The 22,492-nt window shown below is 40.0% G+C and overlaps 2 protein-coding genes and 1 long non-coding RNA gene across 4 annotated transcripts in view; all 3 read right to left on the bottom strand.

The window, feature by feature from the left end:
- Positions 1 to 4,945: 4,945 nt before the first annotated feature.
- LOC109464323 lies at positions 4,946 to 7,689 on the bottom strand. 2 transcript variants are annotated; one of them, XR_002139879.1, is made up of 4 exons: positions 7,602 to 7,689; positions 7,273 to 7,379; positions 5,607 to 5,765; positions 4,946 to 5,114 (listed from the first exon to the last, which is right to left on the bottom strand). It is a non-coding gene; the product is annotated as an uncharacterized LOC109464323 (long non-coding RNA). The 2 variants fall into 2 exon arrangements; XR_002139878.1 differs by having other exon boundaries at positions 7,598 to 7,687.
- A 1,686-nt stretch (positions 7,690 to 9,375) lies between these two features.
- LOC109464319 lies at positions 9,376 to 11,124 on the bottom strand. Its single transcript, XM_019761272.1, has 4 exons — positions 11,016 to 11,124; positions 10,435 to 10,540; positions 10,073 to 10,198; positions 9,376 to 9,546 (listed from the first exon to the last, which is right to left on the bottom strand). The coding sequence occupies exons 2-4, from the start codon at positions 10,536 to 10,538 to the stop codon at positions 9,423 to 9,425; spliced, it is 354 nt and encodes a 117-aa protein (XP_019616831.1). The 5' UTR covers positions 10,539 to 10,540; positions 11,016 to 11,124; the 3' UTR covers positions 9,376 to 9,422.
- A 4,791-nt stretch (positions 11,125 to 15,915) lies between these two features.
- The window catches only part of LOC109464291, a 28,445-nt gene continuing 21,868 nt past the window's right edge, over positions 15,916 to 22,492 (bottom strand). Inside the window, exons 7-15 of the mRNA XM_019761245.1 lie at positions 21,978 to 22,250; positions 21,337 to 21,524; positions 20,909 to 21,081; positions 18,996 to 19,098; positions 18,676 to 18,815; positions 17,977 to 18,085; positions 16,871 to 17,078; positions 16,385 to 16,525; positions 15,916 to 15,986 (exon numbers count right to left, since the gene is read on the bottom strand). Of these exons, the coding sequence (XP_019616804.1) occupies positions 15,916 to 15,986; positions 16,385 to 16,525; positions 16,871 to 17,078; positions 17,977 to 18,085; positions 18,676 to 18,815; positions 18,996 to 19,098; positions 20,909 to 21,081; positions 21,337 to 21,524; positions 21,978 to 22,250 (1,406 nt within the window). The remainder of the gene's footprint in view (positions 15,987 to 16,384; positions 16,526 to 16,870; positions 17,079 to 17,976; positions 18,086 to 18,675; positions 18,816 to 18,995; positions 19,099 to 20,908; positions 21,082 to 21,336; positions 21,525 to 21,977; positions 22,251 to 22,492) is intronic.

The following is a 22,492-nucleotide window of genomic DNA, read 5'->3' as shown; positions in this document are numbered from 1 at the left end:
CCATCTAGTTTGTAGTTGATTTGACGTATGCGCTCATTAAGTAACTTCCTTTCTGTACTAGCGATGATCTTGCCAGCTCTAAAACCATGGATCGAAGTTCTTAAACGTAGACTAACCGGTGTGATTCCTGCCTTGAGACAACGTAGGCTGAAGCGTTGGTGGTTCCGATAATCAGCGATCTTCTTGCTTGTATCTTCCAATTTCCTGACTGAGTCCAGGCAAAACTTGCCGTATTGATCCTTGATACGTTTGTGAAGATTAATCATCCAGGATAATACTAATAAGAAAAGTTTGAATCTTTACTTCTGGATAAAATAAGAAAATAATGTCAGACGTTTCAGACGCCGTCCGGCATCTTTCATCAGTGAAATATTCAAAATTGCGGTAGAACTCGGACTTTTAACAAAGCACTTAAGCCTTCCGACTCATCTAAGAAGACGTCAAGAAACTCACAGTTAGACAGGACTAAAACAGTCAACATTTCCATCCCATACATCCAAGGAGTTTCGGAGAAGATAAGACGTATCTTACACAATTACAACATCGCCACCAACTTCAAACCATGTCGCACTCTCAGACAGATGTTGTTTCATCCAAAGGACAAACTTAAAACTAGTGTGAAATCGGATGTCATTTACAGACTAAAATGTGAAGATCATCATTGCAAAGAAACGTACATCGGGGAGACCAGTCAGCCGCTCAAGGAAAGATATAAGCAACACTGCAGGGCCAGTAACAGTGGATTTTCTTCGGCCATATGGCACCATCTGGACAAACATAAAGGACATTCTTTTCATCTTGAATCAACGGACATCTTGGACCGGGAGGCACGCTGGTTTGAGCGTGGAGTCAAGGAGGCGATTTATGAAAGACTTTATAAACCATCACTCAACAGGAAGGGAGGACTTAGAGTTGAACTTTCAAGTACATGGGATTCTACTTTACAGCATATCTAGGGACTCACTTATCTTTATCATTACATTAGTTAATACTTTACCATGTGTATTGTATATAGAATCTATAGAACGCTTGTTGCTAACTTATTATTTGTTTATTTAGAACATAAATACTTTTAGAATTAACGGTGCCGTTCCGAGTTCTACCGCAATTTTGAATATTTCACTGATGAAAGATGCCGGACGGCGTCTGAAACGTCTGACATTATTTTCTTATTTTATCCAGAAGTAAAGATTCAAACTTTTCTTATTATTTATTGGGAGGTTTCTTCCCAAGACGGTACTTAATGGGACGCCCAGTGCCATGCTATCCGGTAGACGCACCAATACATGTAACTAAGCAGTTTAAAGTTGAGGTACCGTTAGCCAAGCATTATGGATACCCCATCACCACACAGTAGAGGATTTAGGCCCCTTGGCGACTACCCTGTACATAGCACAGCAACACATCGTTATTGGTAACGCCTCAAGAGCGAGCCTAATGATATAGTATCATGTGCAGTTTCCAGGAATTCTAGGACTTGTACAGGAATGTTAGCACAGGTATATACGTGGTTCAGCACGATAACTCAAGAAGCTAGGATTGTCATGAAACGTAGGTATGTGGGTAGGTCTTAGAATGATTAGAGCCCTTAACCCTCAACAGTACACCTTCCCGGACTGATTAATCTGTACACCTGGGGTCCGCGCGGACCCCAGAACAGTTTTTTGCTAATTTTAGAAATTATCAACATGCAACCAGCTCAATTGTTTTGCAAACTGATGTGGGAACCTCTGTGTCCACATTACATACAAAAATCATACGTTTTGACCTTTTTCTATTTTTTGGTGAAGAAAAGAAGACAAGAAGAAATACCCGATTTTTAATCTCATTTCAGACTGAAGGGGCTTTTGAGGCACAACTTTGATCTCAGATAGCGGCTAAACGGCTTGCGCTAGAAGTATCAAATTTGGAGACCTCTCCTAAAATGTCTCTGGAAAAAAGTTCATATTAGTTTAATACTAGTAAGTTGATGTTTTTTTGTGTTGCCATGGCAACGGGTTTCTTTTTTTTAAAATAGAAGTAATTTTGGTTTAAACATAATTTTTTTTAGTTTTATATTAAATTACACTTCTTTTCCAACATTAATAACATCTTACATAATAAAACATCAGTTAAATCATTTAATATGCATAGAATATGCTAATTTGATGACGTCATTGGTCAAAATCCAATATGGCGGACCATATTATTAGCTCTGACGTCATATGACGTCATAATTACACCAAAGTTATTAAAATTTAATTCTATTACTACACCATTCTCTGAAAACTTGGTAGACATACGATGAGTGCATAAAAACATATAAAAACGGAAATAAGGTAATGTATAAGAACACCAGTGTATCTATTATGATCGAAAGCCGGCTGGGGTCCGCGCGGACCCCAAAAGAAAATCAGATATATTTTTTAAAAAAAATGGTAGAAACGGAGTTTTCTGCACTGTATTGAGAGACAACTTTGTGGGTGACAATTACCTAAAATTTCAGAAAAAAATCTTCAGAAACAAAAAAGATATTACAGAATATATAGTGCTGGGGTCCGCGCGGACCCCAGGTGTACTGTTTAGGGTTAAAGTGATTAGAACTTAGGGTCACAGGCTGCGTGTTATGGTATTTCAGCGAAAAACAATGTACGCTTCTCTAGCCAACTGCCTTGCCACCGTAGAATCGGCTTCAGGAATTAAGGTGTCTAGTCTTGGATCCCCAGGTCCGTCTTGAGAACACGCATGCGCGAGTAGATCTCGTCCCAGTCCAGGTAGCCGCCCTGTAGATGGCGGGAGCCGCCGGTCTGGCTGAAGGCGATGCGGCCGTGAAGGGTGCGGGTGTTGTTAAATGCGAGCATCTCACCTAAACAGATCAGACAACACATGGTTATATAATTAGTTGTTGCGAGGTCACAGGATTTATGTTAGGTTTTGATAGAAACAGCCACTGGTAAGGGGCTAAGGCATTCTTTTCCCAGCACGTCGGCAGAACGTACTGCGCCTGCGCAGAATCCTGATTTTTCACGGTTTTCGTTGGATTTTTTGTCAACGTTGCAACGTAGAATTTTGCTTGTTGCAGACGATATTTTTTCCGACATAACATTTGGAAACTACATACGGAATGTTAACCTTATATGCGCGAATACAACCTTATATGGGACATTCTACGGAAGTGCTATGCACAATATATTACGGGTTTTGCGCAGGTTCTGTACGTTCTGCCGACGTGCTTCTTTTCCCCAATAGTAATAACACAGATTTATGTTATACAATATACATACAAGAAACACAGTTTGCGATCGTACGACTTATTGACCAATATACCTTACGGCGTTTCAAAACGAGGAATTGCATTTATTACTTCGTTTATCGTGAAAAACAATTTTAAAAAATGACATACGTTTTGGAAGCAGATTTTTAACATACCGATGTGTAAATAAAATGGAAAACCACATAATGCACAAGCATGCTACTATGAAAAGTTATTAAGGACAATGTAAATTATGCAATCTTATTCTTAATTAAGTGGCGAGTGCTTGTTCTTTTTTCAGTTTTAAAGATGCGTTTTGTGTGTGTGCACGTGTCTGTATTTGTGTGTATGTCTGCGTGTGTGTGTGTGTGTGTGTGTGTGTGTGTGTGTGTGTGTGTTTGTACGTGTTTGTGTGTGTGTATGTGTGTGCGTGTTTGTGTGTGTGCCTGTATGTGTGTGTGCATGTAAGGTGTAACTTTTTTGTTACTAAATTACTTGACAATTATGTATATATCACACTCCCGTACGTTTAGTACAGCATTGTAGATACCGTTCCTTGTGACCGTGTAGATTATGTAAATTCTTTGCGTTTGGGAACGTATCTATAGCAGCGACACCTGTGCTGCAGTGCAATGTGAACCAGTCCGAATTGCCCACAGGAAGGTGAGAGGCGGTCACCGAAACGTCGGCTGAATAAAAGTTAAAACACTTGGTCGTGTAAGAATAGAATTTAAAAAAAAATAATAGTCTCTTTATATAGTGACTTACCGACATGATAAAATTATTCACGTAACTATGTTATCTCGTATGTTAGGGCTGTTCTAATATTGTTGAAGGCGGTGCATTTGGCTACTGGGTGTCCTATAATACAAAAGTATCTTGAGTAGTTCTGTTACATGTTGGGTACGGCTGATGTCTTAGCGGTAAGTAAATGTATGAGGCTTTACAGATTGAAACTGAATACTTTCTTTCGTTTCTCTCTATCTCTCCCTCTCTCACCCTCTTTCTTTCTTTGATTGGAGGGGCGTTTTGCTTGATGAAATATGTATTCCTTGTAATTCCTTGTTTTGTAAAGAAAATCTACGGTGGTTTCATTTTCAGCTACGTTACTCATTTATAACGTAAGTCAACAATTTGGAAAGCCCCCCTGCTGTTTATTTTCTTTGGCCTTAAGGTTATCAATAGGCAAATTTCAGAGGTGACCGCCCCTTCCGCGGATTACGTATAAAAGTCAACAAATGGCACAGTGCCATTTCCTAACACCAAATGAATATTCTCAAAGGTCACATACCTGTTTGAGACATCGTTGTAGTAGACAAGGGGAATTTTAGAGATATTTGAGGGGACATATTTACTTTTAATTCATTAATTAAAAATTCTATTAAATTAATTAAAATTAATTAAAAATTCTACTTTTTTAGAATTCTGGTGTCTCCTTGAAGCAAGAACAACTATTAAAAAGTTATAAAAAAATATTACGTTCGTATGGCACTTTTAGAACCATTCTTTGCAGTGGCGGTTTGCTTGAGTTATGCAATTTACACAGAACTGCAAAACGTTCACACATGAAGCTCATTGGTCTACAGCGATGTGGTAATGAAAGTTGATAGCGTTTAACAAACAGTAACTGGCCAATCGCATGTCCTAAAATCGAACACTTTTAAATAGCCGCGTAAATAGAAAGAAAAGACAAGGTAATGTCAGTTTGCCAATTTTAATATGAGTCCACACAGTCGAGACCACCACAAGGCTGTGCATGGCGCCTCAGGTAGGGGCCTATTTGCGCCATGGCCACCACATGCACACATTTTCGGGGACACAGTCGGCGTCATGCCCCCATTCGCAGTAGAGGTTGCTGGGTTGGTAAATTGGTGGATCATCCCTAGAAATTAGATGGAGTTGAATTAGTTATTAATATATCATACTTGGCAGCAATCTTTCACTAATAATATGAGTTTAAAATGACATACACTCGGCTGTACAATTGATTTGTTACGCAATGCAGGTCACATAAAAAACAGATACATTAATTTTTTTTTTTATACTTGTAGGTAGAGAGTGAGAAAGGAGAGAGAGAGAGTTAGATAGGTATTTAGAATTTTGAACAAAATGACGAAATGAGGCCGATATCAATGAGAATTTAGGCAGCAGATTAGAACAAAACCAACATGCGACATTTTATCTCTACAACTAGCAGGCTTTCCATCCTTAAAGCTATCACGAGACGCACTCAGGTCTACCCCCTACTCTCCCTTGAAGTACGACGGAGGGGGTATAGCGTTCACATACGAAACCAATGCTACTTTAAAATTGCATTGGCTCCACAAATGTATGTGCACTGCCATCCCATCTATTCACCTACGTACAAACGTACCAGGTCTGCGTCAAGCCATGCCTTTGGCATTCATGACTGCGACAGTACATATCCTTCAAGATGCTTCCATGCCGTGGCATCATAGTGACCCTCGGGTTGCTCGGCATCTTACAGTATGTCCTGATAACATCTCGGTAGTTGCCAGCAGTGCCGTTATAGCTGCAAATATAGAAATTAAAAATGTTTTGGTCATGCCTGATGCACACTATTTAGCTGATGTAAAAATGACCTGGCATGAGATTCTCAAGTGAATACAGCTCACTCAATATACAGTTGCAAAGTTTAAGCTCAGCTCCAACACAGCTTGGCGGGGATTTGAATTACATAATTTGTGTTCAATATCTAAGAGTTCCACGAGCTACAACTGGGGTAATATAAAGGGTTGCAAATGCATATGCATCATTTACACGAATCGTATCAGTGCCGGTGATCTTCTTTACGCAAATAACAAAAGGCGTTTCAGAAATATGAATGTCTCGCTCAAATAAAGACCCCTCGTCCATGCGGCGTTGCCAAACCTTCAGGCACAGAGCACAACTTTATCTTTACTTAACAAGAGTATAAAATACATAATTCTAGGAGCAATGTAAAATTAGAATGGCTTTTTAAATGGTTCATAAATAACTAGAAATGTAGTTATAACGATCGTTCCGTGTTTTAGAAAAATATTTAATATTATATCACAGAATTGTGTGTGGCACTCCGGACTTTCTGCTCAGCAACAAACTCGAGAAAGTGCAACGCCGGGCGCTGAGAATCATCCTGGGGAAAGACTTCATTTCTTACTCAAAAGCGTGTGAACAACTTGCCCTCCCAACCCTCAAAGGACGCCGCGAAGAACTGACCGTTAAATTCACTAGGTCCCTAAAACAATCTGAACAGTACAGACAGCTCTTACCGCCTTCACGAGAGGAAATAAGTGGCAGGAAAACTAGATCATCCCACAAACTGAACAGTATTTACTGTAGAACTGTAAGATATCGCGACAGTGCAATAACATATGGTACGATTGCTGAACCTGTAAAATAATTTGACCTTTTCACTTTAATCTGCTTAAGAATGTTTTTATGCTCCGTCAATTTTATCCAGTTCGTAAATGTTTTTAAATACGGTTGAGATAATGGTTGAGATATTGTTTTAACGAAACTCATGGAAACAGCTCCCATGCAATTCAGCCTCTGGCTGCCAGGTTTGACTGTACGTATGTATTGTATATATGTTAATAATTGAATAAACCATTATTATTATCTTTAAACTTAGGAATACTGGACGGCGTCTGAAACGTCCATAGATCCACAAACCTTTGTCTAGTGATATCGTTTAGTCTTATCTCAGCGTGTCACGAGGTTTTCCCGGAGTTCACATCGTCACGCCGTTCAAATTCCTGTTTCAAGTCCCTCTACAGCAACAGTTTCTTTCTATAAGCTGCAAAACTATAAATCTCCCTCCCAAACACATGCTTTCCTTCCGAATACAATCCTCAAGCTTTTAAAATAAGCATTCACCGCCATTTTTTCGGCATACTAGTAGTCATATATCTACTGTGTCACCTCATAAGTGCATAGAAGTGTTCATTTGACTTTAAATTGAGCAACAGCTTTGAAAATATTATTCATTTTTGCATGTCTAGCCTTCAAAAAATATCAAGACAAATAGTTTGGGTTACCGGACTGTATCCCAGTAGACAGAATAATGATAGGAGCCCCCGTCTGCCCCTTGCAGCCAGACAGCACATATGGCCGCTAAGATGACCATATACACAGGCATGGCGCGCTGTGGGATGAAAAAGAACAGCACATTTTGAAAACAGCAAGCGTGATGAGACACATCAGAAACGGGTTTATCGTTGCGCAGTCTATTATGGCGCCAATGGCAATGCCATTTTGTACTCCACTTTTGAAAGTACTTTATACTACTACGTATTCTAATTTGAAAATCATTTGCTTATGCTTTCGAACCACTATGGGTCTAAATATACATTTATTACTTACCTACCTTGATCTCTTGTCTCCAACCTTACTTTCAAAAGTGTCTGTAAAGAAATACGATTGACTCTTGAAGTGATAGTACAAATGGTTTGGAGGAGACTTTTATAAATAATCTGCTGGGAACAAGACATGTGCCTTGTTTGATTTCCAATGACGCAACCCCAATCCGCCAGGTCATGGTCTGTAAATTTTCATATCCATGTCCGGACCAAGTTATAAACATCCTCAGGATGTGCTGGGCTAAATTTAAAACAGTTTCGTTGTTTCATAAAAAGCGTCTATCCACAGTTAGCCTTGGTATGATAAATATGCGCTTTCCTTCGGCAAACAGAGCTGAGAGGCAACACTGAGAGGGTAGGTGACTGTTGACTTTAATTTAAGTTAACATGAATTTTTTTAACATTACTGCTGCATTTGAAATGGAATCTGATAGAAAGTTGAACTTGAAGCTTCTGAAAGTTGAAGCTCTCTTTTAGTCCTATTAAAGAACTTTTGCAACCGAAAGGAAATAGTAGACTGTAGTAAATGCTTATATCTGTTCTACTCCAGTAAACACCACTGACACCAAATTTATGCGTACTATCATAATGATTAGGTCCATAATTTACTACATGCATATCCAAACTTTTGGTCCGAATTTGATTATTGGTACCGGTAAGCTGAGGGTTCACAAGACACGCAAAACGATATATACTCGAAAAACACATAGAACTAGATAATTTTGATTGCTTCTCCGTAATTACCAAAATTAGAATTAGTACCCCTTTAACTAAAAAAACGGTAAAAAAGCTATCTTTGTTTTGAAACACTTAAAAGACAATTGACTCTTGAAGTGATAGTACAAATGGTTTGGAGGAGACTTTTATAAATAATCTGCTGGGAACAAGACATGTGCCTTGCTCGATTTCCAATGACGCAACCCCAATCCGCCAGGTCATGGTCTGTAAATTTTCATGGTCTCTAAATTTAAATGCTGCACGTCAAATACGATGTTAAAAGAAATACATTTTATTTCAAAGTGCTCACGCCATACTATAATTACTGTAAACAGTAAAAAAATAACACCACAAAACCCACTTATTACAGAATAGTGGGACCTTCGTCTTTCACCGTTTCGTTACCAACGGTTAAATGTTTTTTTCGTCAATCTATAATAGATGTCACTCCTGCTCAATATTTGTTTTCATAAACTGGCTAGCATTAGTATTGGGAGGTGGGAGTTCGGCCCACTGTCATGTCAAGTATGAGTATCTGTTAATTGTATTTTGTTGTGTGCTGCTGTTAAAATAAGTTTCAAACTTGAGTGCAGCGCCGCACAGTCCTTGTTACCGTTTTTTGTTTTGTGAATATGTCTGATTCAGAAAAGAACACTTAAAATTTAGAGCAAACTTTTGAACTAGATTAGTCATATATTGTACGGGTATTGGCCTTCATTGTTTGTCCTTCTGTTACTTGTAATAAACTTGGACATTAACTTTCATATTAACAGTAGGGTTTTGTCTTCCTAAAGAATGTATGTTATAGGTACGGTATAACAATATATTATTAACAAAAAAGAGTTTGAATAGAACTTGCATAAAGAATGAGACAATGAAAAATTTATAATTCGTCAATCATAAGGTTAACATTACTTGGCTTGTGAAAATCTACTTCATTACTTCGTTACAAGCATAACATTACCAACTAATCTAAAACCACTATGTGATAGAAGAATGCTACGCCATGTGATTGACATCATAAGAACTACCAGACAAAATGACTCATTTTTCATGTTTTATTTTCATGTTCGACCGTATCTCATGACGGTTGTTGGCTGCATTGTTTATGCTTATTTACCAGTAATGACATCGTTAGTGGAGCAGTCGAGGTCGAGGTTGTCGCTCTGCACGATGCGCTCATAGCAGTCAAAGTCGTAAATCCTCATGCAGCCATCGGGCACTTCTGATTCTGGGCTAGAAGTTGATAGAAAAGCAGGGGAATAAGTCGTGTGGACATTTCTAGAGTGTTAATAAGACCTATGCTGTACGCACTACCTTCTGGACCTCAACACTTCTTGCAATTCGGATGCAACCAGAGTACAGAACTACCTGGAGAGCCTTCTGCCTAGAGCGATACGCTCCCCTCGGAAGCATGCAGCCTTAATTGATAAGTTAGTCTCCGAGGGTTATTTTATACACAGCATTGCATTATGACTTTGGTCGAAAGGTAACGAAAAAAGTACGACTAATTCCTGAATAAAATCAACGTCATAATTTTTATCCCACTGATTTGGTATATATTTCAAGAAGCACAACGGTTAAACCGTTAAAATATTAGTCATTTTAGGAATATCATACAGTTCTACATGTTTTTTTAACCAGTCTTCATTTGATGACAAAGGATATAAATAAGAGTACTGAAGCGTGTTTCCAGGGGAACATACGGTTAACTGAAAAACGATTAAGGTAGACAAAATGCAAAAACAAATGCTGGACTTACATCCAGCAGCTCAGTCCATTGGAGTTGCAGGTACATCTCCTGCAGTCAAAGGTTGTCCAGCTGCTGTCTCTAAAGATTTGTGCGTCCTCAAACTGGCAGTATTCCCTAGACACACCCTCATACATCCTACACAAATAACAAGGTTACATTCATCAGATCAGAGCAAACGGCAATGTTTCTTTTACTTTTTTTTTTAATTTCAAATCTTTCACAAGAGAGACACGTTTTTGATATAGTAGTTCAAAGTATCTTATTAAAACTGAATGTACTTCATGAATGGAAGATTAACCATTTCATGGGTCACTCCATGGTACTAGATAGCGTGTTCTCACGAAAACCCAAGGAATACAATTCAATCCTACACTTCCATGTCGGAGAGCAGTGGACCCGTATCCGTCACTCGACCATCTACCAGAGAGTACCAGGCGATGAACATCACGGCAGTCAGGAACAACTTGTTAGTCATTTCTGGGAGGGAAAAAAGACGAAAAATAGTGGTTTTACTTTTGTTATTCTTTATTTCTTTTACGTTCTGGTCGGTTGAAGAAAACCTGAAACTGCATATTCTTGTAATTGGTTTGATTTGCTAATCTCCAAGCAGATCATATGATTGCAAGGCAGTGTCCGTTGGCCAGAGGAGTGTCTATTAGTCACCGGTGGCCGTACAAAACGCCTGTGGCTAATGGATACTGTCTTGCCACCGAAATTGATCTACTTTAAAATTAATGATTTGCGTTCACCGTTTGTTCTGTACACGTGATGACAAATGAGGTAAATGATATCCTATAGGTGCTAAGCTACTTCTAATTCCTGAACATTTCGTTTAACATCTTATATTTAAATTTAACCCAAAAAATATCATCATGGCTGCGGCTGTAATGGTCAAACTGAAAGATGTATTTCAATAGGAAAATCGTCTACCATCTCGAGCTCTTGCACTCACCTTTTCGTCGCTTTGTCAAAGTCGTTTTAGAACTTCAAGAGGGTGGATTTGTCAGGTTGAGAAACCGAAGCTAATGTGCATCAACGCCCGGCACGCTGATATTTACAGAGCATGGCTGGGAACGAAACAACTGCTGCATGTATGTTAGCCAGAAACGATTCCGTCGAGAGGTTATCGCAAGTAGGGAAACTTCCACAGGATATCCTTGCCAGAAGCGGGGGTAGCGGACGGGGCGATCGTTCATGCACAAATATTATCGGCATAACTTAAGAACGGACGAAAATACCGCACGTTTCTATGAAGGAGCAGTGTCATCTGATGCAATTCACTTGTCTTTAGCATCACTTTGAGCCAATCAATTACATTCAAAACTACGTAATTGTTCTAAGACAGCAAATGCGCTAATAGAAAACAGAACAGAACATAAACTACGAAATAATGGTAACCATTCTTTAAAACTGTAAAGAACTACTAACTAATGATGCACGTGATATCTTGTAATTTGGGGGAAAGAATTTTTATTAAACTCGCGCATGCCTCAAACTACGCTGCATTCCGGGCTCAACCGTAACTTAAGCCCTGTTCAGACGAAAGCGGTGAAACCGCATTCGATGTGTATGCCACCGAAGCAGGGTTCAAGTGGCCCCATCTGAACGCCCAAAATCGCATTGAAAGCGCCTCAATCCCAAACCACCTCGGGAGGTAGTTTCGAACCGGCTTAAACCTATTCCGACTTTATTCTGAAAGCGCGAAATGCATGTGACTTCAACGGTTTTCTTTACATATTGTTTCGATCATGGTGTAAGGGGTGACATTTCTTTTTTTACAGTCAAACCTGCCAATGTAACCACCTCGTCAAGCTGGCCACTTGGCCATGGTGACAGCTTTTTCTCGGTCCCTAAAATTTTCTTCATTAATGCAAGCATTAAGCAACCTGTCCAAGGTGACCGCCTGGCCAACACGACCGCAACCGCTCTGAGTTGGGTCCGCTCAAGGCCCGATACCTGCCCATGGTGACCACATCATTTTCAATCATGTTGATTATTGATTGATGACAACTGATGAAAAATCATGGAGGAACCAGCCATTTTGCCTCGACTGCTGGATGCTTTTGTTCGAGGAAAATTACTCTGCGTGCCACTCTCCCCACAAGCATTACCAAAAATCAGCATTTGGCATTAAAACATCTTGACTTAACCAGTTATGTTTCCAGTCATGTTATGAGGTGACCCTCTTCAAGAACAACACCTGTCCAAGGTGACCACTTTTTTCGGTCTATTAGGTGGACAGGTTTGACTGTATTTGCAATAGCAAAAAGTACGCGGCAGCAACTTAAAGAGCGGTTATGACTGAGTAATGTGCCCATTCTAGGAGAAGCTTCACCGCGTCTGGCGGGACCACGTCTGCCACGTCGGCAGTCGGCCTAGGTAAGCTGGGGGGGGGGGGACCAGCAAGCAGGTCGTTGACCTCTAACATTGATACGACGCCACCTTGCGTCTTTTTTTATCACAGCAATGATTGTAGTTTAGCCAAGTCGTGCCCGAAAAAACGTTTGGCACGTAGACCAGATGTAAGATATGCGATTCACCTATCCCTTTCATCTCAACAGGGCCTAAATCACCTTTAAGGATAAAATTGCAGGCCCGGGTACATACGGGAACAAACCTGGACCAAAGCTGATCATGAATGCCACATTGGTTACATTACTAACAGATGAAGTAATCGGTAAATATTTGCATAAACATACAGAAATACAGGTTTCCGACGTGTTCGTGTATATTGCGTTTCCCGGCTCGCATGCTAGGCGGCGCTGCAGTGGAAAGGCTGCGGTCCCAAACATGATAGCGTGTATTCGTTCCCAAACGAGAAAATTTACTAACTGTCATGAACAATTCGTCACGTTTGGGACCGCATCCTCCCCAATACAGCGCCACATATCGATATTTCTCTGACGAAAGTAACAATACATAATGGGTATTGGTTGCGTATAAAAATACCCAGGAATTCCAAATGCCACACTCCCTAAAAGCTCAGCACGATAACTCAAGAAGCTAGGATTTTCATGAAACTTTGGTAAGTGGGTAGGTCTTAGAATAATTAGAGCCCTTAAAATTATTAGAATTTGCGTTCACTGCATCCTGTATATGCTGTAAGATTAGAATAGAATTTTTGGAAACAGTAACATAATTATACATAGTCAATAGACGATGAAGGATGATGTTACAGTCACCGAATGTTCGACCAAAAACACACACAAAAAGACACAGACAACAGATATGTGACTCCATGACTCCGCTTTATTCCGTATGCACGGAACTCCGGATGTTTCCTTGTCTCATCACAAGACATACAGTACATCTAGCAAATCTATATCTTACGTATACAACACAGTAATAAGAGACAGCAGTTCACCTGTTAACAAAAATAAGTGTTTTACGTGTTTCCAGTTAAGTTATCCCTTGCATGTTTTCAGATTTGGTGTATAGAAACAGTTTACAAACAATGATTCCTCAGATCCCCCCCCCCGCATTTAAAACACGTACGAAATACAAAATACAATACAAAATTAAGCATAGAAATAATACAGTTTTACAGATATTGTTTCATTCCTAAGGCTGATATAAATTGATATGTGAACTACGCCACATTGAATCCTGTGCTCTATATATTGAGTCATTGTCACATTTCCCTTTTTTCACCGCGGTGCTATTTTAGCAGTAAATAATAAGCTAAAGAGAAAGAATTCATTTAGTAAATAGGAGAAGATTCGAAATATTCCAATTTAGTAAAAACGATTTTTATATGAGCTTAGACGGAAGGGATGGTACCTAGCCTTGGTAATTAAAAATGACTACTTAAACGCAGTAAATATCGTCTAGATTAGCAGTACGCAAATAAAAGCTCCTTACGTCAAAATTAGTACGTTTAACATTGAAACAGCAAATATTACTTTTAGCTAAGTACTTCCAGCACTAAGCCTCTTCAGAGAGTCTATCTTTTTATGAATATGATGATAAGGTTTAGTGCAAGTTTAGATGGGGTGCCTATACCTTTATGATCAAAAAGCGCACAGCACCATGTCTAAAAAGTAGATGATATAACGATACTATAGGTGTATGATTATAACGTTCACTACAATTCAAGAATTCCCAGATCTCATACCTCCAAGAAATATGGGCTTGCTAAATTATGCAAATGACATCTACGTTGACATAATATATGTATTGTGGTGTTAACCGTTAAGTAGCTTACACATGTCACAAGGTATAAAATTCCCATCATTCACCAATAAGGAGTCACAGAATGTTCACATGAATTATGCAAATTAGGTCATCATTAGCATAATTAGTATCTGTTGATGTTCCTCCTGCCACAGATTAGATAGATTACATGTATAAAAGAATTATTATATAAAACACTGTAATTATAGAATTTCCTCCTTTATTATGCAAATTAAGTCCTCCTTTGCATAATTTGCATTATATAATGTACAACTCTCTGTCTCTCTCTCTCTCTCTCTCTCTCTCTCTCAGCTACCTACACACCAAATATGATGAAAATCCGTTGTTCCTATCTGGACTTATTGGCTTTTAAAGATTTCGCCAGAAAGTCCCCTGTAGTTCCAGAACAAGCTGCTAGGGGGAGCAAACCCACACCACTTATTCCTGACAGGAAAAGCTATATGTCACCAAAAAGTCAAGACCATAGCATGTTCAGGACAAAAGATACAAAAACCGGAAGTTCTGTTGCAGTACCAAGGTCATCCACCAGGAGGCCCATATTTGACCTTGACTTTTGTCTTCCTAAGACTTATCAAGTTATCAGCATACCAAATATCATCACAATCCATAAAGGCGTTATGAAGTTATGCCGACTACAAAGTTGCGGAAACACACATACACACACAGACACACACACAGACACGCCAAAAACAATACCTCCAGTTTTCATTGAGGTAAAAATCGCAGTTACTTACCTTACCTTACCTGGGCCCTTGGCGCCGTGCGGAGCATAGGCCACTACAGTAAACATAAATCTTCTTATGCACCGAAGTATATGAGACCATAATAAGGACACCGAGACTCCCATGTAAGCCCTGCCTCAGCATTTTAACAGTTAACAAACGTTTATAGTTTTTTTTTTATGCCACGACTACGAATCATCAGAGCGCCTATACTATTGTCGTTTTGGCAATAAAGTTTACTACACTTTCTAAGTATGGATGAGGAGTCTTTACTACAATTGGTATTTTACTGCTCTGTTCAAGTTTAGATACTGTACTATCATTGGCAGGATGATATTTGAGCGTATACACTGCCAACTTTTAAATTCAGAGCGTTTACTATAATTGCTTTTGTGAGAATGCAGTTCACTACACTTTCTCAGTTTGAATAGAAAGCCTATACTGTAAATTTAGCTGCAGAGTCTTTGATATTGTTGTTATCATAATAGAGTTCTATAAACTCTCTTAATGATGGGGAGCTTTTATTGTTGTTACCGTGGTTTCCTACAATATCTATAAGTTTATGTGCTAAGACTTGACTGCAACGAGTGTCTAATGTTTCGGTGTGGTGATAAAGATCCCTGTCCAAGTATAGACTGGGAGCTTTCACTACTGTGGGCCTGATGCGTGGTTTGATGCTTGAGGTCACTAAAATGAAGAAATCATCAATATTATTACGAGGCCTGTGAATATTTGACCTCTTGGAATAAAATCTAACCTGGAATAGATAGAATTTGTATGCCAGAAAGAGAAGAAAAGTGATATTGTACTATCTCCCCCAAAAGCCCAGTCTCAGAGCCTGGTAAAGAGAATCAGTTGAGATTAGAGGCAAGCTTAAACATTCTATATTGTTTCCGTAGGTTTAACTCTCACTCGTTCCAGAAGAAAGAGAACGCGCTAGGCTTTGGTGTCAGCAATCCCAGTCTTGCTCATCTTTCCCCAAGTTTGGAATGCGTAGTTGTTCATTCCTAGTAAAGAAAACAAAATGGGTTATAAGCAAAACAGTGCCAAAATTCACAGTCATTATAAGGTTATACAGACTCAATGTTACAAATGAACAGGCTAGTTTGAGCCTTTTCTTCGTCGGGACATCTTTGTCTAATACGTAGTAATATGAGCAATTGCATTTTAATGACATGTTGTCAAAAGTCTTAAGACATCCTTGCGAGTCCACATATACCAAGTAAGGCAGAAATGTTTTGCAAGAAAAAATGAGAATCTAATTTATATTCTTATTTTTTAAGGATATAACCGATGCAGTTGATGAAGAATAATATCAATTTCTGTTGATTAAACTTGGTCCCAAACATCAAAATCTGATGTGACTTAAAACATAATAAAATAAAACAAAACTGCAGTGACATACCGACAATGTCGTCTTCACGCTTCTTGTTGCCTAAGGCGAGGCCACCTCGTTTCTTCACCAGAACACCGGCCACCATCAGAAGCACCATGATCCCGGCAACTCCAACAGACGCTCCCACCGCGGTACCCAGTGGGACTCCAACTGGCCCTGTGGAACAAGATAAACGATTGTAACGTATTGAAGAAAAATCAAATCTTAATTGACTGTAGCCCCACGTCATTTATGTTGTAACATACATTAGCAGCTGTTATTTTTAAATAATTTGATAGCAAGATCAACATCATGCCTAAGCATTGCCTACGTAATAAAAAGTTCAGGGCTCATAGGCACAGAATATAATAGTATGACTTCCACATATCGCACTGTCTGTTTGGGATCCATATTCCCCAGGCAGTGCTTTGTCGCATGATATCAAAACCCCTGTTAAACATTTTTAAAGTTTTTTTTTTCTCTTTCGCGAGGGCTGAAATGTAATACGACACCTACCTGTTCCTGCTTTTTCTTCGAACTGCACCTGGAACGGTCCTTGGGTGATGTCCGCCTGCTTGTCCCTGCTGCTCTCCCGGCGAACCCTGGTCTCCGTCCCGTCCGAGACGGCTCGCCTGCGCCGTGCTGCTGGTGGGATGCAGCCCTGTTTGCACCGAGAGGCAGGGTCGTCCTTGAAGCAGATAATCATGGTGCAGTGGAAGTACACCTGCATAATTAAGGGATATCATTGACAAACAATAATAGGCAGGAACAGCTCTTACCAGACCCAAAGCTCTGCCAATATCTTCTGCAGCACATGCTTGTTTTTTTTTCAGTGTTAGTTTTTACACTGCCCCAAAGTAATACAACTCATTATTTCTGTTGGTAAGACCTCAAACTGGGTCGTGTGGCGTGACGGTAGCGTGTTCGGCTCAGGAGCAAGAAGTCCCGGGTTCGAATCAACCTATGTCACCGATCTTGTGCCCCTGGGAAAGGAACTTAACCCTCAAACCACCGTATGGGGTCAAACCTGACCTTTGACCCCAAAAAAATATTGACATTTTATGTCAAAAATGAAATTCCTTCTATGAGTTTGAATATATGCCTTATAACTTCTGACACGTTTTTACTGAGATTGAAACATTGTTGACTGAGGTATTTTAGAATGTTTTGGGTGGTCCAGTGGGGTTAAAACTGACCCCAGCAAATGTGAGTCTTTTGTTGTCATTAAGTTTGCTTGCGTTTTTTGCGCTTTTCATTCAGGTTGAAATGAGTACCTAGCTTCGGTTAAGGACGTCCCTTGGATAGGACGTCAAATGGAGGTCCCGTGTTTGGGGAGAGCCACACCCCACGCACGTTAAAGAACCCACCGCACTTATCAAAAAGAGCTTCCCGATTCAAACCTTACAGTCCAGTCTTACATGTACAAAACTGGTGTGTTACGCCTAAAGGCCGTTTCCCGGTTATGCGAAACAAACAAACAAAACTCATGTTGCTCTATCCTACAGAATTTGTTTTTTAGATGAATGAGATGAGCCACTTAAGCTATCATCAAGCATTTAACCTTCAGTATCCATTTTATTCACCAGTGCCCACAGAAGCAACATCGTTCAAAAAGACTTTACCAGACTGGGGTCGAGAGCATTGGGAAAGGTGAAGGCGTCGACGCTGTGGTACAGGGCCTTTTCATTAGAAAGATCATTGTCCTTCTCTAGAGTTTGATCAATCTGACAGCTGAAAAGTCAGATGAAAAAATGATTTATTTTGATACCCAAGTCTGTCATACCGCTGGTAATTTACGATTACAATAAGATTACACATAGTGTAAACAATTAAACCCACCAAACAACCAACTAATTAACCCCCCTCCCAAGTAAAAGCAACGAACTAATCACAAATAATAAAATAAGCATTAGGATATACAACCAGGCACACAATCAAAACGAGCCATCCATCCTTCCATCTACCCATCCATCAATCCATCCACCCATTCATTCATCCATCCATTGATCTAGCCATCTAGCCACCCATGTATCTATAAATGCATACATCTACTTAAAAGTATCCATCTATCTAGCTGTCAATACATACATGCAAACGTACTTACAAATAAACATGCATACATATACCTACCGTTCAATTAAACGACCGACCAGCCAACCAACTAGCCAAACTAGCCTGTAGCTTCATGTAGTCAGACAGACATACAACCAGCCAACTAACTAACCAATCAAGAAGAAGAGTTACCTACCTACAAATGACCAACTAATCAAACATTTAACCACAGTGTCATATAGGCAAACACCATACAGGTTCAGACGTACCCATCGTCGATGATGCTGACCCTAGGAGTGTCGTCAGGGCTGGTGGTGGGGGTGGAGACACAGTCACGGGCGAACAGCTCCAGGTTGTCCAGTGGTGACGCCACGCTCAGGCCGAAGTGAAGACGGTCAGATGGTGAGACCTACAAGGTACAAAAGCAGTTTCTTTGTCTTAATTCGTTCGAAAGACATGCGGTCAAGATTGTCAGGCCTGTATCTCGTTTGCTTGTCGTCTTTGATATTTCCGCAGATGTCTTTCCTTTGCATCGTTGTAAGATCACAAAATTCAAATAAGGAGAAAGAAGACCTTCAAAATGTCTGACCTGAATAGGAAAGTCAGAACTCTCGTAGGTTGCACTGAAGTCTCCCGAAGTGTACATCCGCATCTCCAAGGTGAAGCTGTTGCTCGCATCAACGATTTGAACACTGCAAGGAGATTGCAAAAACTGGTTAAAGAAGCAGTAAACCTGCATCGTGTAATACTATGTAATTGTCAAACCACCACAGCAACGTGAACGCCATAGCAACAACAAACAAGAGTTCCTAGATCTCATACCTCCATAAAATATAGGCTTGACATGTAAATGTATTTTTTTCTTTATTTATGCAAATTACCTCCACATAAACATAATAAATGCATCGTGATGTTAACTTTTGATTGACTTACACATGCCCCTAGTATGAAATTCCTATCGTTTACCATTAAAGAGTTATGGCAATTTTCAGATCAATTATGCAAATTAGGTCCATATTTACATAATTGGTATCTGGTAATATTTCAACTGCCATAGATTATAAACATTGCATGCATCTTAGTCCCATGATGTAAAGGTTCCGGGTCGGAGTTTATTTCTGACCAGGGTTCAAAAGAGTGCGCAGTAAACTGCCGGAAACACGACTTTGATAGGTATCTTTTGGTTGTAATTTCGCTGATATTGTTATAGCAGTGTACATATCTTTATATTTTCTGAAAAGCCTGATAGTTGTAGTATATATAGGCTGCATAATGTTGGTGGTTCAGCGAACACTTCCTGATGTTAGTCCGCGCGGATGATAACGTAGCCTTTTCGCCTGATCAGCGGGACGGTGTGTTCGATGTGCTCTGGGGGTGTGTGCGGGGCATCGAAAATTGAGAAAAAGTTATCACGACAAGTTATTATTTTTTTTCGTTTTTGAGAAACGTGAGGTACTAAGCTACCCCGCGGTGTAAGCCGTTTCCCTGGGAAAATTCGTTTTTTCCATGCAGCCATGTTTGAAAAAAGACGAAAAAAGTACCTCTTTCCTCTAAAATTTATTATTATAGACCTTGGTAATCCCCAGATAGTTTGGCAGCAGGATATATCAATCAAGTCCATTACGTAGCAGCATGACACCCCTTTCAACTAGTACAATGAAAAATCCCGACCCACGTTCTTGACGGAAGCGCCAGCCCGCTTGGCCGAGAGTGTCAAATTTGCTACGAACACGAAAAAAAACTCCGGTCCGAGACCTAAAACACTGGAATTACACAATTTCCTCATTACGTATGCAAATAAAGTCATCATTTGCATAATTTGCATCCAATAATGTAGATCTCCGTCCAAGCTATCCACATACAAAAATCATAAAACTACATTGTTCCTTTGTGAATTTATATGCTCTGAAAGGTTTCACCAGAAATCTCCCTGCAGCTCCGGAACAAAAAAAAATAAGACCAGAATAAAAGTACAAAAAAAAACGGAAGTTCTAATGGAGTACCAAGGTCAGCCACCAGGAGGCCCAAAATCGACCATGACCTTTGTGTTTATAAGACCTATTAACATTCCAAATATCATCACAATGCAAGGCGTTCTCAAGTTATGCTGACTACAAATATATGCGGAAACAAACACACAGGCACGCAGACAGACAAACAGACAGACATGCCAAAAACAATACCTTCATTTTTCATGGAGGTAATAAACGAACTCTATAAACATTTTCCCAATCGAGTGCTGCATATTCATGGTATGACTATCATTGTGTACATCGTTCAAATTATCCATGGTATGATCATTGCGCACAAGAAATTACTGTTTGCTAAAAAGCATTATTCTTGGACTAGCACTATAATGGCTATACATATCAAAAGAGATATGTGTATATATTAATCTTGTTTCTTTCGGCAGTACGTTAAAAGCGCCTGATACATCTGGTATCATGAAGCCATGGTTAAACATGGTCTTATGCATATCTAAGCCACCACGGAGAATCTTACCGAGGAGAGGGGATGTTATACATGATGTCTCCACCCTGGGAAACTACGTGCTGACGGAGGAACTCGCACTGGAAGGGCAGATTTACCGGCTGGTTACGCACAGCGCCGTTCTCGTGAGTAACTTGGTTGACAATGACTTCGTTGGAGAAGATGAATTTGTCATCTCCTGAGGTCTGAGGAAATACAAGAGCAAATCCAAAGATTGTAGGCATGTAGGACCGAATCTTAAAAAAAAAAAAAACAGTTGACTTCCAAAAAAAGATAGCTATGATTCATTAAGAAAATTCTAAGAAAATTCTTTCGGACCATGCCCACTTACCCGTTCAAAGAAACGAAAATTCAAAGATGTAGTTCAGCTTTTTTATACCTGCATTAGTTAGCATTACTATTTGTAGGATCCAGTTGGGAAAGAAGTTGGACTGTCTTACCTCCTGCCGGGTTCCACACTCTTGCAGGTGTGTCTCAAATATAAAGGCATCTTCGTCTTCGTCCTCAGTAGCTCCACAGTCAGGGTCCAGCAGGTGCAGGTTCTCCACATTGACAGCCGGCAGCGCCGCACGGGGGATGGACAGACTCATACTGTCCTGGTCACACACTACGTTCACGATAACCGAATCTGAAACAGTAAAGTACTGTATTATTATCTCTGCCAAAGGAAGCTGTTTGGATGCATCAGTGTTGTTTTACAGCAAGGATAGTTCAAGAAACCAAACCCTAAGCCAGGGAATGAAGCAATTAAATTTCAGAATCCAATAGCAAATTCCTTTCAAAACCACATGTGCACAAAGAAATAAAAACAGCCCGTATATGTACATGTTGATGTGAGTACCAACTCAAATTTCTCTACCAGAATATATCTATAGTACTGGTATGGCGAGATCTACGTCACCTTGAAAATGAACTACAGGCCGTGGCAGCACTAGTGAGTTGGGATTTGAACCCCTAACCTTCTAATCCATAAGCATGCTTACAGCCATTGAGCAATTGTACATTATTCAGTTTATTACGCTGTAGCACAAGCCCGTGGTTGGCACGGCGTTAAATGCCTTGCTTCTTTTACATCACCCACCTGTGGTGAATGCCCCACTGGCAACTCCGTTGGGCTCGTCGTCTGCACCAAAAGATGTCAGCGTGAGGATGTATTCTGTGTCAGCTAGGAGGCCCTGCACTGTTGCCGAGGTGGCTCCTGCTGCTGGTGCGGGGGAGAGGTCCCGGTACGAGCCCGGCCGGTCTGCCGGCTGGTAGCGGAGCCTGTAGCGCGAGATCGGAAGATTCCCCACAACTGTCCAGGAAACGGTGAGATGACTAATCCCGGCATCGGCGAGTGTCAATCCTGTGAGCACTAGAAATGTAAGGTATATTGGTTACCATTGATCAATAATTCCATCATTGCGATTGGAGTAGATTCTAACCAATTTAATAGCAGTTAGTCAGAATTGCCCTACAAAGGTGACAAACAGTCAGCGAAAATCAGCAAAATAAAATTGCTTATACGTCGATGAAGGTTAGACATCCAGGTAATACGATACGCCAAAAAGCAGTTACTCAAGCAACTGGATATGATTTTTGAAAACGTCAGACGTT

The sequence above is a fragment of the Branchiostoma belcheri genome, unplaced genomic scaffold (assembly GCF_001625305.1).
Source record: "Branchiostoma belcheri isolate BF01 breed outbred unplaced genomic scaffold, Haploidv18h27 scaffold136, whole genome shotgun sequence".
NCBI lineage: Eukaryota > Metazoa > Chordata > Leptocardii > Amphioxiformes > Branchiostomatidae > Branchiostoma > Branchiostoma belcheri.
This window is presented reverse-complemented; position numbering and strand designations above follow the sequence as displayed.

Excerpts from the sequence above, each read along its gene's own strand:
- LOC109464319 (XM_019761272.1), bottom strand. The coding sequence starts at position 10,538 with ATGACTAACAAGTTGTTCCTGACTGCCGTGATGTTCATCGCCTGGTAC. Across the intron at positions 10,199-10,434 it reads CTGCTCTCCGACATGGAAGT|GATGTATGAGGGTGTGTCTA; the intron begins GTAGGATTGAAT and ends TTATTTGTGTAG. Across the intron at positions 9,547-10,072 it reads AATGGACTGAGCTGCTGGAT|CCCAGAATCAGAAGTGCCCG; the intron begins GTAAGTCCAGCA and ends ATCAACTTCTAG.